General features: G+C 38.2%; 1 protein-coding gene across 7 annotated transcripts; it reads left to right on the forward strand.

Annotated features, from left to right (window-relative positions):
• Positions 1-32: 32 nt before the first annotated feature.
• Positions 33-16,705, forward strand: LOC134559641 (transmembrane protein 180-like). Of its 7 annotated transcripts, XR_010082562.1 has the most exons (8): positions 33-225; positions 3,509-3,683; positions 4,445-5,179; positions 8,059-8,213; positions 9,672-9,755; positions 10,789-10,932; positions 15,577-15,759; positions 16,103-16,705. XR_010082562.1 is itself a non-coding variant. In XM_063414595.1 (7 exons), the coding sequence occupies exons 1-7, from the start codon at positions 155-157 to the stop codon at positions 15,707-15,709; spliced, it is 1,497 nt and encodes a 498-aa protein (XP_063270665.1). In that variant the 5' UTR covers positions 33-154; the 3' UTR covers positions 15,710-16,705. The 7 variants fall into 7 exon arrangements, 6 of the variants coding, with proteins under 6 accessions (XP_063270665.1, XP_063270666.1, XP_063270669.1 ...); XM_063414595.1 differs by having other exon boundaries at positions 15,577-16,705; XM_063414596.1 differs by having other exon boundaries at positions 15,580-16,705.
• Positions 16,706-18,913: the final 2,208 nt, after the last annotated feature.

Below are 18,913 nucleotides of genomic sequence, written 5' to 3' on the forward strand. Positions count from 1 at the left end.
GGCAGCTGCTGCCACCGCCCGCCCCCCGCCTCCCGCGATTCAAACACGGCACCCTCGCCTCGCCTCGCCGGCCGGCCGCCAATGAGGAGCCGCCCGTCTCACAGATCGAAAGGAGGACGCACCAATCACAAGGCGAATTCACATCAGACGGCCAATGAGAGCGAAGAGAGGGCGGGCCCGGGGCGGCTGCCCCGCCCCGCGGTGCGCAGCCTCCCGTCAGAAGAGGTGGGTCGGTGCCTCTGGAAGGGGCGGTGGTCGCCGGCGCTCGGGGGTGTCGATGGCGGGGAGCGGCTGCTGAGGGATATCGGCTGCGGCTTGCGGCGGAGCAGGGCTGGTACAGCCCGGAGTGGGACAGTGCGACTTGGCGTAGGGAAAGCCGGGGCTCGTAGTTGCCCCGCGTTGGGAGCGCTGAGGGAAGAGCGTGAGGAGGGATCCGGCGTGGCGTCCAGGTGCGGGCCGCCCCTCCGCCCGAGTGCGGGAGGGGAGGGCGGAGCGGGGAGTCCGCAGTACCAAAAGGGCTGGCTCCATCCCCGCACCTCGCTCGAGCGGCCGCCGCTCGCCCTCGCCTCTTTTCCGCACAAAGCGGAGGGAGCCGTGTTTCCTGTCCGGGGACCTGCTGAGGAAAACGAGCGGAACTTGCCCATTCTTACAGACGAGCCCTTTCAAAGGGCAGTCCTGCGAGCTGCCCGCGCCCCCAGGAGCGCAGCCCCACAGCGCTCCCGGAGCGGGCACCGGCCTCTGTGAGCACCCGCTGAGCATTTCCCCTTAGTGCTACCCCTCGGGACTAGCAGCACGTTTATTCTGGCTTCCGTGTTAATGTGGTGCCAGTCACGTTAGAAGGATGAGGAAGATCCTAGAGTGTCCAACCAGTCTGTCAGGGCTGTGAGCATTGCACAGCGGTTTGGGACCCAGAACGGCAGAGCAGGATGTCAGCCAGCGCGCCTCAGGCAACGTTTGCTATTATCTCTCGGAATTCACTTTTCTTCTTTAGTCTCCTGCTCTAATTTCTTTTAGCAATTGTTACCCTGCTCTGGGAGAAACGCAGGTAATGTCACACTGCATCTCACTGGCCCGAACAGCCTGTTCTTTCGGCCTCTGAGTATTAACGCAGTTGTAACCACTGGAAATTTCTGAAACCGATTTGCCTTCTGTGAGTCACAAAATGTGCACCTGTGCTTTAACCTTCTCAATATAAAGGCTGGCTATTAAGAAGAGGGAGGGGATGCTCATGCATGATTTCATTGTAGTGCTATTAAAGGGAACATCTGGAGAAGGAAGTGTGGTACCTCAACTTCTAATTGAACCTATTTCATAAACAAGGTGCGGGACCAGATGTACCAATTAGGGTAGAGTTGTGTCAGATCCTGCATATTACAATTAGTCATGCTACTAGAGACTAGTTTCTGCATTGTTAGAAGATTTTTGTTGAAGAAATTTCAAATATCTTTCAAATTTTCTGAAACTGAGGGGACTATTTTTGTTTGTGTCGGAAGGAATCGAGTCAAACAATTAAGAAATGACTGCTGGTAATGTTAGTGTGAAGCACTTTTATTCTTGGTGCTTGTGGAATTTGAAAGAAAGTCTTCCAGTTCTTCATTTTGAAGACCTGTGCAGGATGCTCCAAGTAGCAATAGAGGTGAAATGTCCACCTTTCCAAAAGCCCTAATACCCACTATATAAATAATTTCAGTAAGTATATTTGTGAAGGCTTGAAGAAGCAAAGGTGACACTTGCTTATGACATTGTAATGACTTTCATATTAATATCAAACTTATTTTTAAAAAGAAACATTTCAATTATACATCTTTTCAATAGTCTTTTTCTTCATTTTAGTTTTCTCAGTAAAAGATTGTGAAACCAAACTTGCTACAGAAATTTCATCTCCTGAAAATGGTATTGTCTTTGTAAATGTAGAAAAATAAGTTTGAAGATATACATCATGGTCAGTCTTAAATATTTTAAAAATCAGTCATATTCTTAGAAATAATTTGGCTTTAATGAAACGAATTCAAGGGTTCTGGCTGTTTGTCAGCTTGATTTTTTTTCTTAGCTATGGAATGAAGTTACCTACTCTCTGCATCATGTTTCATATCACAGCATCTTACATATATATGCAAAAGTGCATCCACACTTTATTTGCTCCTCAAGAGTTCATTTTCCATGTTTGGGCGATGGAAAAGCTGCCTGTTCCATCTTCCTCAGGCCCTACCTGATTTGTGGCTTTTGTGTGGTCCTTGCCTGGTGATTCTGAAGTTCCTCCCTTCCTGCACAGCCGCCTCTCTTCAGCCGCCTTGTAAACCACAGGAAGGCTGGAAACAGCCTTGGCTTTCATTTCCTGTTCCTTCCATGGTTATTTTTATGAGTTCAGGGAGCTGCTTGTAGAGCTGCTGATCAAGCAGATATTCAAACTAGGTATTTTGATGGATATGTGAAAATTGCATTTAGGGAAAAATTGTTAATATGCAGAGGAGCAAAGTGTGAACTATTGACATAAAGCAGGTTGTAACGCTCTGCATAGTGAGGCTGAAATTTGAACTTGAGGTATCAAAATTAATAGGTTCCTTCAACAGATGTAAAAATGAATAAAGCCTCAGTTAAAAACAGATACCTAGGAGTACTTATGTGTTTGGCTTATGGAATCAAGCTTATGGAGGCAAGGGCTACTTTTAGGTAGCTATTAAACAGCTTTAAAAGGTAGAGGTTCCCTGGAGCTGGCTCTTTTCATGGCATAGTTTACACAAAACATGCCAAGGTAATTGATGGGAAAGATCAGCATCTTAAAAATTACCTGAATATCTGATTGGTAAAGAAATCTGTATTCTTGGGCTGCATCTCTTTTTTGGGCATACATAAAATGCTGTGTATGCTGCGTCCTACATTTTATGTACATGCAGTCTTCATACTGTGAAAATGTTAATTTAAAGGTGTTTTAATTGTTCTATGGTTTATTAGGTGAAAATACTGCTTTCATGGCTTCTTAACAATCAGTATTTTAAAACAGAAGGGCAAAACTTGGTATTTGTTTTGAAAGAAATATTCCCCTATGTGCATGCTGTGTTTGACATTCATAGCATTGGAATACATAAGGAGTTGAGTCACTTCATTCCAACACAGTCCATAATTTTAAGAATATATAGCTAGCAAGAAAGATTTAAAATGTATGCAATTACTTTGAACTTTGCACCAAGGTGAATGTTTGCAGGAGCAGGTTTTTAAGTGGAGCCTATACATCAGTTAGGAAGGGTTTCTTTCAAATTTTTGTCTACTTGTTCCATTGACTTTTAAGTACTGATAATATTTAGAAATGTCACCTAATAACTTATTCTTTTGTGCTCAGTGTCATAACTTAGTAAAATGTGTTTCTGATTAAAGAAAAAAAGGAAGAATGGGAAAATTTTCCTCCAGTAATTCATTTCTGCACCTCTGAAACAAGCAAATCCCCCATGTTATTTTAATTTGGAAAATTATTCTACTAATTGTTGTAATTCTCTTTTGTAACTTGAGGAAGAAGAGAGCTGTACTCCTGGAAGATGAAGATTCTTTGGGGAATTCATGCTAATGCGCTGGCATATTCCATGACTACCTTAGGTGCTGGAATGATGAACAGCATTTTTAATTTCTACTACGTTAAGCTTTTCCTAAACCGATACAAAATTTCAGAATCTGCATTTCACACAGCACAGGTACTGTACAATGGAATATTTTGATTACCATGTTGTGCTATGTGTCAGTGTTATTACAACAAAGTGATTCTTTTAATGACAGATTAATTTTGGAATCCTTGCAATTAATTAACAATAAATATTATTTGACTTTAGTTAATCCATAAGCAACAGAAATTTCACATAAAGCACATTGTTTACAGTCTATACAGTAAAAATCTCCAGACTTAATTGCTGAAAAGATTTTTACGTTTGATAGCTTGAGGTAATTTTCTAAACTGATCTTGCACCTCAGCTCCGTGGATAAGTTTGACATTAGTGCTTTTCTATGAACTGTTTAAGTACTTAAATACTGCATTTATCCTGCAAGTCATTATCCACGTGAGTAACTCTTGTTGTAAATGGTCTCCTGAAAGTAATGGGCCAGCTCATGTTTTGAATTAACTTGCTATGAGAATAATATCTGAGCTTTGCTGGATGAAAGCCCAGATATATCAGGTTTTGAAGAGTGGAGTCTGAGAGTTTATTTCACGTGTAGTTGGCCACCTACCTACTTATTCATCTTATTTTTTCAAAATTTCTATGAATACCGATAAGGATTCGTTTTAGAGTCTGTTTTGACCTGAGTAACTTTTTAATGTATTTATTCCTCTGTAGCTTTCCCTGTGTAGCTTTTCTCTATATTTATTTCCAAGTAGAGGTTTATTTTAAATAAATACGTTGCGTTTGTGTAACCTGTGCAGAAGAATGACAGTGGTGACAGATTCCCTTGTGTGTGGCAGGTTGTGTTCATGGTCTGGAACGCCATCAACGATCCCCTCTTCGGCTACATCCAGGACACCTCGAGGCTGCGGTGCTGCGCCAGGCGCCAGTTCTCCATCCTGTACGGGGCCCCGCTGTACGGCCTGGCCTTCCTGCTGCCCTGGTTCCCCTGGCGGCGCTACCAGGACGGCGACTGGCTCAGCGGGCTGCACCTGGCCGTGGCGCTGTGCGCCTTCGACGGCCTGCTCACCTTCGTGCTGCTGGCGCAGTGCGCGCTCTTCGCCGAGGGCTCCCCCCGCCACGACAGCCGCCTCCGCCTCATCAAGTACAACCAGGTGGCGACGCTGCTCGGCTCCACCAGCGTTCTCTTCTGCGGGCTCGTGTCGGATAATATGGAGAACTTCGCTTATTTCCAGGCTTTCACCGTTCTGATCGCGGTGCTGGCGACGGCTTGTATGTGCTGCACGGGTAAATACAGCACAAGTCAGTATGAGCAGAGAGAAGTTCATGCAGAGGATGCTAGTCGGGAAAGCAGCAATGGAGCTTTCTCCTTGGCCTCAGTAGTTTCATTGACGAAACAGATCATGACGGAGAAGAACTTTCTATGTTTTGTAACAATGAACTTCTTCCAAGTCTTCCACCTAGCCTTCTACAACAATTTCATGATGATCTTTGCGGATAATCTTATTCCTAAGGATGTCCTGTCTTCCTCAGTAAGAAGTATCATGTATGGAGCAGGTTTTATTTGTCCTCAGGTAGGCAGTCATACTTTTGTACTTCTAAATATGAACACTTGGTGTTTTAGTAGTTCACAGTATCCATTTAACAGGTGAAAAACTGCTGTATTTGGCATAAGGCATTGGCCAAAATGAGTACTAAATCTCACACCCCAGTACTCTGCAAGAAGAAAGTACCTCTGTGCAGGCTGTGAGAGGTAGAGAGAGCAGATAGACTGGTAGAATATCTGTTTAAAACTATGTGAGAAATGAGTAGGCAAGGAATGAATGTTTTGTGTCCTCCAGTTCTTATAATACCTAAGCATAAAGGAATGAAAAACACGGCCAAGATCAAACGTTACTAAAAGCCAAATTTACAGAATTCTGAGTTCTTTTTTGTTCTGTTTTCTAATACTGTGTATTACAAATGAAAGACTAAGCTCTTCTTCAGGAAGTTTCTGAAATAAACCGAGCAAAATACCAGAAAAAAATATAAAGTATGAAAAACATTGTTAAAGTATGTGGTATGTCAGTCATGGAAACCAAACAAAACTCTTAAATAGCTGCTTTTGGAGAATATTTTGGAGAATAATACATTCACATTTATTGCTGTTTGGTGTCTTGGTCAGCAGTATTTATGGGGAAGAGAGCCCAGGCAGGGAGAAGGAGAGGAGTAATGAACTGAAAAGAGAAAGACAACCCAGAAGAGTAATGTGTGAGAACAAGAAAAGTATCAAAAGTATATCCCACAGAATGTGACCATGCTTGTCTGCAGTAAATAAAAAATTTCTCTGTTCACTGCCTTCCAACCTTTTTCTCTAGATCTTTAAAACCTTTCTCTGTGTTTACTTGTTGGATGTTGAAAGTTAGGATACTCAAAATATGAGTATCCTGACATTCTTCATAGGTGCTGATGGTATTCAGGATTTTCAAAATCAGGCTGTTATATTCATTAAATTGTAATAGGTTTTGATAAGTAATATTTATAAGAAGATAAATGAAAGTGCAACTGGAATTACCAGCTCAATTTCAGTTCCCATTTTTGCATTTGCATATAAAACATACAGATCCTGAACACACCTTCTGTTCCATAACTCCTTACTATCTACAATTTCAACTTCTGTCCTTATCACAGGTTTAATAGTTTTGAGGTTTTCTCCTGTACCTCAGACAATTAGATAATGAACTTTGGAAATAAATCAGAAGCTACAGAAGTTAGGAGAGCTTAAATAATTTTACACTTAATATATAGCAATCAGTTTTATTGATATAATCAGTGTGACAGTGTGAAAAGAGCAATCTTTCAGAAAATGCGTCTCTCTCTGCTCCCCAGAGACTCTTTGTCTGGAAGGTCACTGAACCGTAGAGGGTTTGCTGTGACCTTATTTTTCTCAGGTTTTGTCCCTTTGAGCTCAAGATACAATAAGAGAATTCTCTGATGGCGATGTCCTGAACTTCACTTACTGGAAAAACACCCTACCCTTGTAAAATAAACCTCCTTTTTATGAACTCTGCTTCAGTGGCCTGTACGAAACTGGAATTCAGCTTCTGACGTAGCTTCCTTCTAGTAGTGGATATGAGGAATACAATCTGCCCACAAGGAAAGCATTGCTGTAACACAGACAAACAGCTTTGAATTTGCATCATTGTTAGTATTTTTCTTTCAAACACACAGTCGTAGAGATGTGCAAGTAGTGAGGAATTTTCTAAGTCATAAGTACTTCCTGAGACAGGGTTATTTTGCAATTACAGGGAGACAGGAACATGGTGTTTACAATAGCAGGCATTACATGATCCTTTAGTATTTCTAGTGGAGGCACTTTTCAGCAAAATCCCTGAAAACAGCCAGGGGGAGGAGTATATTGTGAATTTCTTATAACAAGATGTTTTTCTTATACCAGCTTTCCAGATTTGTTTTACCTCCCTGATCAAATAGAAATCTTGAGCTTTCCTACAATAGCATTTGCCATGGTAATCTTTGTCTGACCATAGCATCCTGGTTTTATTTGTTATGTTAAAGCAGTTCAGTGTGAGAACAGTTGTCCAAGGAAAATTCTTTCCTGTTCTTCATCTGAATATTACACAGTTCATCTCTGTAGCACAGAAGAAAGGAGAAAATTTGGATCTTTATAGAGTTTGCATATTTGTGACAGAGATGAGGACCATGTACATGTAGATGGTGACAAAGGCCCATATAATAAAAAGAACATAATTCATTACAGAATGTCCTATTGAAAGTGGAAAGTGAGGAACAATGTGAAGAACTTAAATTTTGTTCATACTATAATCAGCACTTAATATCATTCACTAGATTCTCAGAATCTACCCCTTGCTAAGATTGGCAAAATTAAAACTCGGCCATGCACAAGCACTGGCCTCTGCCTTCCTCTGCTTGCTGGTAAAGCCTCTAACTTGCTTAGTTAAAGCTGTCCTGGTGAGCTTGCTTTGCCAACTTGAAAATCATGCTTGATTTCTATAAATGTAAATGAAAACAGTAATATTAATGAAAAAGCAATTACTGAAAATACATCTTGTCAGCAGTTAAATGGCAAGATGCTTGATTTACAGTTATACTGCAAAGCTAATACTTTAAATGAATATCTAAAGTAAAGATCATGGGTATTAAATTATAGTTAGGCATTGTGGGAAACAAGTGTTTCCCTCAGGATATAGCAGTTCTCAGTGGCTAGTTTTTGAGTGAAAGGAGAGTGTACCTTGTACAGGTAGCATAGACTGAACCATAGAGGGTTGTCTTTGTTCAATTTCTATTTTTTTGTTTTGTGGAACTTCTTAGGGTTGTTGTTTGGGGTTTTTTTTAAGGGTGTTAATTACATTAGGTATGTGTTTTATAGCTCTTCTAATGCTGAGACACTGCACTGTATCTTTTCATCCTATATATGTATATATTATCTTTTCAGTGCCTTGTTCTTCTCAGTCATACTTTGTTGAAGAAGTTTGGTTATTACAGAATCATCTTGTTTTCCTTTTACTATGAAGGAGTAGCTGCTGCTGTCATGTGTCTTCTAGGGCAAGAACACTATTCTCTGCTGGCATTTTATGTCACAACAAACATGTAAGTAAACCACTCCCCTGTTCATAGACACAGCTGTAATACTTCTAACAGAGCAGACACTTGCTTTTATTACCATGAAGATTCTGCCTGTTTTCATGGTTTTCATTCTATTTCACTTATCAGAAAAGTTGAAACTCCAGTTACAGCTTTTTTTTTTTCCCAACTTTAATTTTATTCTGTTTCAGCTTTTAACTTCTTCTTGAAATTAAAAAAAAGCCTAAAATGCAAACAGCAATTACGGTTTGCAGGCACATGCCTCCAGTTACTTTAACCTGAGATGCAAGGGAAGGAGAATCTCCTGTTTTCCATAGACTGAGCAGAGGAACTCCCCAGGGAGAGTTTACTAGGAAGGTTCAGACCGCACCCAGTGTTGCAGGAACTCTGGTGTGCTGCACTGGTGGCAAATATGGGTAACTCAGGTGTCTGTTGGGTGAGCAGCACTGGGTCCCATTTCCACTGGTGCTCAGTGTAAAGATGCCAAGCAGTAGCATTTTCACATAAGTATATCATGATACATGGAAAACCTTACTTCAAGATGAAGAGCTGTTTGTATCAGAACATTGTTACAGCATTTTGTTTTTATTTCTTCACGTTCTCTTTGATTGTTGTCTTTCTTCATGTTCCTTCCTGCCCTCCTTTTCTTCATCTTTCCCTCCCCACCCTGTTTTCATTCTTATTTTCAGTATTGAAGTCATGGGCTACTCTAACATTGAATTGTGTGAACAGTAAATTGAATTTCGTTATCTGCATGTTTTAAATGATGAAGATGTGTTTTGATTTCTCCAAGACAAAATTCTGAGGTACCTAAAGACTGTATGTTTAAAGTGCTAGTTGTTCAAAGTACCTTGTTAGTAAAAGCTCATCACACCCAAAATTTAATAACACACAGAAATTGCAATATTTGAGTTTCTTGTTTTGTTTGGCTATTTATTAAGAATCAGCTTTGTATGTGTGTGTTTAAATGTATATCTATATACATCTATATACACTATAAATACAGGTATAGGGATGCATGCAAAATATTCTTTCTAGTCTAATTCTTCCACCTTGAAGTTTATCTTCCATGTGGTCATGTCTTTTCCAGATTTCAAGGGCAAATTTTCAGTTTCCCCTTTTTATGAGGTGTTTCTTTTCTCCTGATCGTTTTAACTGACATTTACTGATAATGTAAATTTATTGTCAAAGTATTCACGACCTTTTACACCAATATCCCGCAAAAAAAGAAAAAAAAAAAAAAGAACCCCCCCACTTTTAGGTTTGCATATTGATTTCTAATTCTCAGCTAAGCACAGATCTGGTGATGCTTTCAGATAGATCACCACATTTTAAAGAACATCTCAGCTCTGTGTGCTTGCCAAATGTCAGTGTTGGTGTGTTTGTGCTAGAATGTCAGTTACAATTTCATTATGAAGTGAATATAAGAACTATGAACATCTTCAATGTTTTGTTTTTCTGTAGGGTAATTGTGCAGGCTTCATTTAGCTTGTTCAATTTGCCTTTGGCAGATATTGTTGACGCAGATTTCATAAAGCACAAGAGGAGGTCAGTCATTACATTTTCTTAAACATGCTGTTTGCCTTGTTACTCTTTGGTAATAAATTATGTCAAAGTAAAGACAGTAAATGATCTGGGATCCCTGATACAGAAGTACTTTTTGTGAGAGTAACTTCACTTAGCATAAGTGAAGATCAGAACTTGAGTAAAGTTTCCTGCATTTACTTCAGCAGAGTCCTTTAAACAGATTATTAGGTAATTTCTCTTTTTTCTTATACTATAGTATAAGCCAAGTTCATCCAATTTTTGTGGCTTTATTTTTGTTAGCTTCAGTTGAATTACATTGTAACCAGATACATCTATAATCATGTGTGGAATTTTCTGAATAAGGCCTTTTCAAGATGAAGAAGGTGTTAAGAAAGCTTTACCTATGCTAGGTAAAGTGCAGATTTCAAAGTCTAACTTGTTCCTTTATCTCCCTGAAATAAAAGTAATAAAAACTGCTGCAGAATAGCATATTGCAACTCATTGATCTTTTGGATTTTTATCAAAGTGCACATAACTTCCCGTTGGTTCCATCAATTGTTATGTAAGTGTAGATTCAATCCTGTTAAAGACCTTGCCCCTTAAAGACAAGATCTGTTGCTTTCATGAGGAAAAAAATGCCTCATTTTTCTGGCCTATGCATGCAAAATCTTCAGTTGTAATTAATTCTCCATGCACTGTTCAGTCTAATTTAACTTCAATAATTACTCAAAGTGCACAAAGTTGAATTTAAGTATGAGTCACTTTGGAATTGGGGCCCAGCTGTGTCTGTGTATTTATGTGTATATATATATTTATGTATATACACATACACACACCACACAGAGGTTTGTAACCTTTAATTTCCAAATAAATTGAAATTTCCTTATGACAGTAAATCTGTTTGCTATAATGTGTGAAATAGATAAATGCAAGGATCATTACATTTACCATTTGCATATTAACAGGATTTCAAGCTTTTTAAAGTCATGATTGTAATTAATACACTGATAAGTTTGTGTTGTGCATTAATATTGTTTTTCCCCAAATATTTTAGATTACCACTTTCCTCTATGGTTTTTGGTACCAACGCTTTATTTACCAAGCCTGCCCAATCTTTGGCTCCAATGGTTGTGGTTAAAATACTAAATCATTATGGATATTATAACCTGAATAATGTACCTGGTGGTCCTGATATAAGGTGAGTTCAAAAGAGATACTTTAAATCTTTGAAAATAACATGAAATACTCCTGTAATCTAAAAAGCAAATTGATCAGCAATTAGTTTGCATCAACTGCACTTGAAAAACATAAACACTTTAAAAACGTTTATCAGTTGTTTTTGTCTGTGTAGCAGTACAAATGTTTTTTAGAGAGTAAATCATTTATTAAACAATATACATCAGAATATCTACCTAATTTTGAAAAGCAAAGGATACTTTTCATGCCCTGTTTTTTTGCAAAAAAAAAAGAAAAAAATGTTTGAGATCACCAAATAGCTCTTACTAAGACACATGTTGTCCTGACTTCTGCATTTTGTTTACCTCGTGAACCTACTTCCTTAAATTTATAATATATAATGTTAATCAGATGGATCTCTTGTTTGAGAGAAAGCAGTGTAATCACTGGAGGGAGGAAATTTGCCTTGAGTAATATTGTATAATTTTAGCTCCAATACTCCTTACCATTCTAATGCTAATGATTTCATTGCAGTCCCTGGAGAGCTTAATACAGCATAAAGCTGTGGTTGCTGGTTAGTTGGACATGTGTGAGCTTTTATAAAAATAAATGGACAGGGAATAACCACACTGAAAGGGTCACAGGCTGTGTTTATGAGCATCAGGAGGAAGTGGCAACATAAGGAATAACTGAAGTCAGGGCTAAATGGAAAAATCAGTCCTGATTAGGATTTACTTAAGGAAACAACATGAATGTCCTGAGAGCTACACAGCTCTCCTAAACTTCTAGTAAAAACCTAAAGAGACAGATGAACACAATTTTATATGAACTTTTGTGGAGAGAGGTCTGGTTATGTGTCACCTAAGGTTAGGAGAACATTCTGTATTTGAGGAATTCTCTAAAAAAAATGTATGAGGACAAGCATGACATAAAAGAACAACAGGTGGTCCTCAGAAATGCATCCAGACAGAAGCAAGGGCAGCTTAAGTTTGAGGCTATGTGTGAGAACAGCTTATTTTAATGGAATCTGTAGATAGCCAGTGAGATGATGTGAAGAGGACATGAACCTCATTATAATGTCAAATATGATGAGTGATTTTTGCAGAAGACTGGTAAGTTGAACTGGATGTGGATATGAGAGGGCTGAATATATTCATCTTGATGATTCAGAGAAATTCAGATTTGAAACATAAAAACTGCAGTTCTGATCCCTTTCAATCAGAGAAATGATCCCTTTGTGGATGGATTTTAAATCACAGTAGTCATAAATCTTTTTTGCCTGGTAAATATCCCCTGGACTCCAGCAACAATAAATTTATTTTATAGAGAGTTGAAATACTTGGAATGCTCAGTCTATAAAACCTGTATTTTCATTTGAGTCATGCTGAAATTTTATTTATTTCACTTGGGCCAGGAACAGCATAAAATAGACAAAGCTGAGACTAGTGAATCAGAGCACCTGAAATATATTATGTAGTTCTCTTGCACATCCTTTCCAAAATAATTTCTTAAATATGAAGCCGTTTGCCTGTGTTTCCTGTATGTGTAGAGTATGAATGGGTTTTCCTTTGCTTGCAAATGGAGTACAGGGTTGAGACACAACCCATAAAGACCAGAAAACTCAAAAGTTGTTTCTAGGGAGTCAGTTTGCCCTTGGCAATGTACTCAGACCATTGACTGAGCTAAAATTACTTACATATATTAAAAACCTATTGGCTAATCTCATATTTCAGCAATAGGCAGACAGCTAAAATACACTTGCCCCAAGACAAAGCTGTTTGACGACAAACAGAAACTAAATACAAGAGATTGTTTAAAATATGCTTAAACTGTTTGGGGGGAAAAAGGCATTTTACACATGTGAATTACATAAAATGAAGTATTATGACCCATGCCAATACGATCTCAGCTCTATCCTTCCTCCTTCTCCAAAGCTGGCAATATCTATTAAGTATTTTGGAAAGCATTTGCTTTATTAGGTGTAGTGGCAGTGAATTGTGAAGATAGTACAGAGGACCCTTATTCTGCATTAATAAAATGTTTTGGCCCTGAATAAATATGTCTGAAGAGTTTCCAGCAATATTGGTTACTGGGACAAGGCAGAATATGAGGTCTATACACTATTTGCTGCATTCTGAATTATTTTTAATCATTTATTTTACTAATAATTATCCCTTTTTCTTGACCTGAGAGTTAAACTGTAGCAACAATGATGGAGCAGCTAATCCTGGAAACCTCCAGGCACAGTAAGGACAATAAAATCATCAGTAATAGCCAGCATGGCTCCATCAAAGGGAGGTGATGCTTGACCAACTTGATAAACTCCTACAGTTCAATGACTTGCCTGGAAAGGGGTTTTTAATACCCTTAAAATTTGAGCAATACTTTGTTGAATGGAGTGTCCTGATTTTTCCTTTCTCCTATCATCATAGCAAAGCAGTACATGCCCTTGAGATGTTTTTTGTTCTTGTTTGGGTTTGTGAGTTTTTTGGTGTGTTTTGGTTTGGTTTTGGTTTTTTTTTTAGTTTGACTTGATTTTTTTTTTCTTTGCTATGGAAAAGATGCCTAGTTTAAAACCTCCCTCTTCTGGAGAGCCACTGCAACTACCACCAGCTTCTCTTGAGAGTGCTTTTCAAATTTGTTCTTCAGAATAAAGTTATTTGGCAGCAACTTTTCATTATTTATTGAAGGCACTTTAAACTGTCAATGCTTTCATATTGAATTACTGAACTACCTGACATTCTGTTCAGAGTGATTTTAAGGCTGTTTAGGGAAACATTGTATGTTTCATTCTTGCGTGTGCAAAAAAAAAGAGGGTAGCTGTGGAAATTTCTGAAGTTACCTGTTCAGCTGTAATTGTGATGAAATCCAAGCTCTGCTCTTGATTTATCCCAGTCCCTGAAAGAAATATTTTCCCATTCCTTCTTTTGTGTATTACAGATATTTTTTCATAATTCCTGCTATAACTTAAGGGTTTACAGTACAACAGGTAATATTATTTTCTTAAATCAGCATCATTCCAGTGAAACCAAATCAGGACTGCACAGTGTGAGTGATTTTGCAGATGTTCTTTGTGTAAAGATGGAATAATGTTAGTCCTGAAAACTGCAATCCTCTTCAGTGTGCAGAACAGGCCCAGTGCCAGTCCCAGCATCCTGTTAACTGTGTCTGAGCCCCGTTCTCATGCTTAGGTGGTTCAATAATGTGTCTGTGGCCTCCCTGCTGCTCATGCAGCCCCTGTGTGCTGTGCACGCTGTGGGCTCCCTCCCCTGTGGGTGCACTGGAAATGCAGTTGGATACAGGCCAGTAAACAACCCCAAATGCTGAATTATTGTCACTGCCAAGAAACGCTGGCTATGGACCAGTGGCCTGCTAGTGAACACTTCCAGTCATAAGTGCAATTGCCCAAGTGATTAAGTGATTCACTTCTGAGCCTGGGGGCTTTTGTTTTCTTATGTAGCATTAGCTTGTACATGACTTGAGATGAACTGTGCTCATTTATGAGCCTATGTCTGTACTAAGGACAGAATCTGGGTTTTGTTGGAGGTTGCAAATATTTTTTCTGTTAAACTGAGTGAGACATGAGTTGATTCTTTCTTGATTCAGAGGAGCTCTTAGGTTTTGTTCAAAAATCTGCTCAAAGTTTGGGGTATTTTTCACAGATTTCAGGGGGTTTGGACTATGTCCATAGCTGTCTGAGTCTCTTATCTCATCCCTGAATACTAAAGGAAAAAATTAGAAAGGAACATAAACTGCCTCATGGAGAGAAAGTTCACTTAGGGGCTGTTTCTCAGCTTGAGTTGACTTTCCTGATATTTAAGTAATTAGAATCCCATAATTAACAGAATGCAAGTAGATAATGATTCCAGCTACTAGATGAATGCCAAAATGCATGTTTTGAGCTGTCAGAAACCATACTGCTCATAAAATGGAGCTCATTTAATTCCTGTATTTTCTTTCTTCATTCATATTTGCTGATGCTTTTATTTATTTTTCATTAGAGAAGATTTAGATGAGGAAATGCCATGCATTCATTAGAAAAAATGACAACTAGTGTTAATTTCACATGTATTCCTTCTATGGCTTATATTATCTTGTAATCATTTATTTTAAAACCAAATGAAATAAGGCCTGATATTTCAAACAGCCCTTGAAACCACACCTGAATTTTGTGCAATTATCATTACTTCTGTCTAGCACTCAGCAACTAAAACAACACACTATGTGGATAGTTAGTAGCACAGATTCCAGCTCAAATAAATTAATTTCATGTTCAAATGTTTGCTTCCATATTCTACTTTCCTTTCTCTTCCAAATTTTTCAGTCTTACTAAAGCTTTTTTGATGCTCTGTTCTATAATTGGATGAAATTTGCTTAAATTGATTTCTATATTACATAATCGGGAAAGTAGTGAACAGGATTTCTTAGGTTGTATTAAAATTAATTATTTGTGTATTGTCTGAATTCCTCCCAGCTAGAGAAAACAATGTATAATACATATCTGCGTGTAGAATTAGAAAATACACAAGATATTTCTATTTCTTTTACTTAGAATTGACTGTACAGTAGCATGTCTATGTGTTTACAACGGAAATGCTTTAAAAATAACGTTAGTGACCACGGCAGTTAATTTTCATATTGAAAGCTTTGTTCTCCTTTGTTTCAGCAGGTCGTTTTTAGATCTGCATGATGCCATGTTCTACCTGGTCTGCCTGGTTCCCCTCTGCATTGCAGTCCTTCAGATCCTGACCTGGACTCCCTTTTCCATCCAGAACAGCCACCTGGCAGCTCCACAGTAAATATGGAACCAGTGGCCAGTGCATCTCCTGCTGAACCACCAGAGAGTTCAGTAAGTTTTTCATGTGAGAAAGCAAAATTGCAAGATGAAACACTGTTTGAGTTGTTTCAGTAAAGCTGCATTTTCAGTCTTTATAGACTGTGAATCCCATTCAGCCTTAATGCTGAGCCTACACAAGTGTTTTCTAGTTCAGTTGCTTTCTGTTAAGGGGTTTTATCCTTAATTACTTTATTTAAAGTAATTTCTAGTGTATAATGATTCCTGTTAACTCATTTGAAAAAAAGGATATGGCAGATCAGGGAAAGAGATCCCAACCCAGCACCTGGAATTCAAGGGAACTGTATTTTCTGAAGCTTACTGGTGGATTAATTTTGCCATACTGATAAAATGGCAGATCCCTGAAGTTAATCTGGAAGATCCCAGTGGACATCCCTCGTAGGTGGCAGGGAGATGAAGAGAAAACTTCAGATGGTGTCTACCTGGCCAGTATCAACACAAATCTGACAGCTACCACAGGAAGAGCCAAGAGTAATTACCCACCCTGTGAAAGTCTGTGTAAGGCTAAAGGAGAAAAGGATTCAGATGCTGCTCAGTGTTGCTCAGTATGGAAGAAGCTCCAGAAGTCCTCACTGGCTTTACAAATCTCTGGTTTGGTGGAAGGTCAGTGCAGTTTTCTAGCTTTAAATGGGAAAATAATTTTGAAGGTATCCTCTAGTTAGTGCTTCATGCAGAATGTCATTGTGGCAAGCACAGCTTTAGTCTGTGGTTGGAGGGTTCAGCTCCTGGACATATGGAAGTACACACAGTTATTCAACCAAGCTCTCCCTGTTCAGTGGTGTTATGTTGGCAAACTCATTTGGTGTGTGACAATTTAAGTAAATTTCTGAATCATCAAGTTGAAGTTAGTTAATTTCTGATTAATTCTTATCGGTTAGGATTTTAAATGAATCCTGTGATTTTTATAAAATAAATGGGTTTTGACAAAATTTCAGAAACATTGAGTCCTCTCTTCATTTCACATTGTAATGATAAGACACATTAGCGTGTTTACAGTACTCTTTTAATCAATATTATTCTTCCCCCAGTATATCCACGGTGTAATTGTGCAGTGATAAATACCTTTAGCATAATACAATCACTGCATTTTTGTATTTTGTTTTGCCTGGGCACCTTTCTTAGGGAGTCCCACTTAAAGTACAAGAGCATTGTGTGGATCCCAGTTTTGAAAGACTGAGCCAGCTGATTTTCAAGGCTCTACACTTGATGTCACAGGTAACTTGGAAAAGAAGGGAATGTAAGAAATGGCTCTGCATTTTGGTGGACACCAGCATAATTTAATTAAGAAGTTTGAGACCTGAAATACCATAGTTGAAAAAAACATTCATTTGTGCCTCAGCTTTTACATTTGCAGAGTAGAACTAACATCATTTCCTTGCCTTTTTTGAAGTGTGAACTGCTTTCAAGGCAATGAATGAAAAAGTGGGAGATCATCATTAAATATTTAGAAATCCAAATGAATCCTTTGATAGGAATATGAAGATTTATGTTAAAATGTAAGAAGCCAGGACTGTGGTGGAGTTTGAAGCTGCCTTATCTGGTTTTTATCTGCCTTGTCAGAGACACCATTGCCCACTTGCACTGTGCATGCTGACAGCATTATGTGCACATACAGCAGCACTTGTGTAAATACCCTGTGGACAGGTAAATACAAATACCAAAACTTAAATACACAGGCTTAAACACACAGCCTGTGTGTTTAAGTTTTGAATTAGAAAAGATCTCCTGCATTGTCTGTATTTATTTCATGTCTGAAAGGCAGGAACGGAAGTTGAAGGAATTTAAGTTAATACAATCTTTGTTTCATTATATGAAAGTCGTCTCCCTGACAGTTCCTTTAAAATGGTAATAACATAAAATAGTCTTTTATTTTTACTGTTTCTGTATTTCCTAAATTTCCCATGTTCATCCTATCCTCATAGAATATATATTTTAACATATACAATAAAATAATGTTATTATATCACAAATAGAGTTTGTTAGGTGACTGTGTTAGCTATTTCTAATATTAAGTCATTAGAATATAGTGTACAACTGAAGAGTACTGTGCTATAAAACAGGAAATCTAGTAAGTGGTTTTAAGAGTCAAAATTACATGAAGAATTCTTTGAAATCATCAGATTTATTTTTTCTGGAAAATATCTGGTAAAGTTACCATTAAATTGCTGAAATAAAAAAGGAGTAAGGAGTGATATGACTCAATCTACTGTTTGAATAGGCTCTACAATCTGCTGCATCTCTAAAATTCCTGCAGGAAAAGTACATGATGAGAGATTTCTAAGCAAGACAGCCTGAAGGTAGGAGACATTAACTGTAGAATAGACTGGTTTAGGAAAAAAAATCTGAGAAATAAAATTCATATTATTTATTATGTAAAATATTCATAATTTTCCAAATTTATTATGCACTATTCTCCCATTTGTCTGTCCTATTTCTCTTGTTGTAAGGGCAGGAGAAATTTCTTTTAGAGCATCAATAGTCAATCCCAAAGAGGACGGGAAGAGTGCTTTAAATTTGGGTGGTGGTCTTTCTACAAGAATAGAGGGCTCCTGTTCTGTGACTGACATTGCTTATTCTCCATTTCTCTGTCACCCACTAAACTTTGTTATCTTCTGCTAAACCTACATGATTGGTTTTGGCTGTGAATCAAGTAAAGGATGTTCAAAGGCAAAAGTTCAGTGTCTTGCAACAGCTGGTTTCTCTGCTTTCTCTCCTTATTAGCCAGCAGTATCTGAGCTTGAACTCCCACTGCTGGAAAAATGCCTCCATTTAATCTTGATAATTTAAGAGTGTCTGAAAGAGTCTCACAACTGATAAAGAGGCTATAAGTGTGTGTATAGTATAAAATATGAAATGCTGTGGTAAGCTCACAGGAGGAGAACGGTGATGCTTGAATCCCATTCGTAGAGTTTCTCTATAAATTCTGAGAATATGGAACTTAATACACTGAATGAATTTTATTTATTGAAAATCAATAAGCAGAAGTGTCTGCTAGACTTAAAAGGATGTTGCCCAATAGACACTAAAGAATGTTAGTCTAATATAGTAGTAATATAATATATGGTCAATGATAGAATGAAAATATCGAAGAAATGATAACAAACCATATTTAATTTTAAGTGAGGAAAAATGATGTTTTATGGAGCTT

The sequence above is a fragment of the Prinia subflava genome, chromosome 17 (assembly GCF_021018805.1).
Source record: "Prinia subflava isolate CZ2003 ecotype Zambia chromosome 17, Cam_Psub_1.2, whole genome shotgun sequence".
NCBI lineage: Eukaryota > Metazoa > Chordata > Aves > Passeriformes > Cisticolidae > Prinia > Prinia subflava.

Bases quoted from the DNA above. Each gene is read 5' to 3' on its own strand.
- LOC134559641 (XM_063414595.1), top strand. From the start codon at position 155: ATGAGAGCGAAGAGAGGGCGGGCCCGGGGCGGCTGCCCCGCCCCGCGG. The intron at 3,684-4,444 runs GTACTGTACAAT...TGTGTGTGGCAG, and splicing joins CTGCATTTCACACAGCACAG to GTTGTGTTCATGGTCTGGAA. The intron at 8,214-9,671 runs GTAAGTAAACCA...GTTTTTCTGTAG, and splicing joins TTTTATGTCACAACAAACAT to GGTAATTGTGCAGGCTTCAT.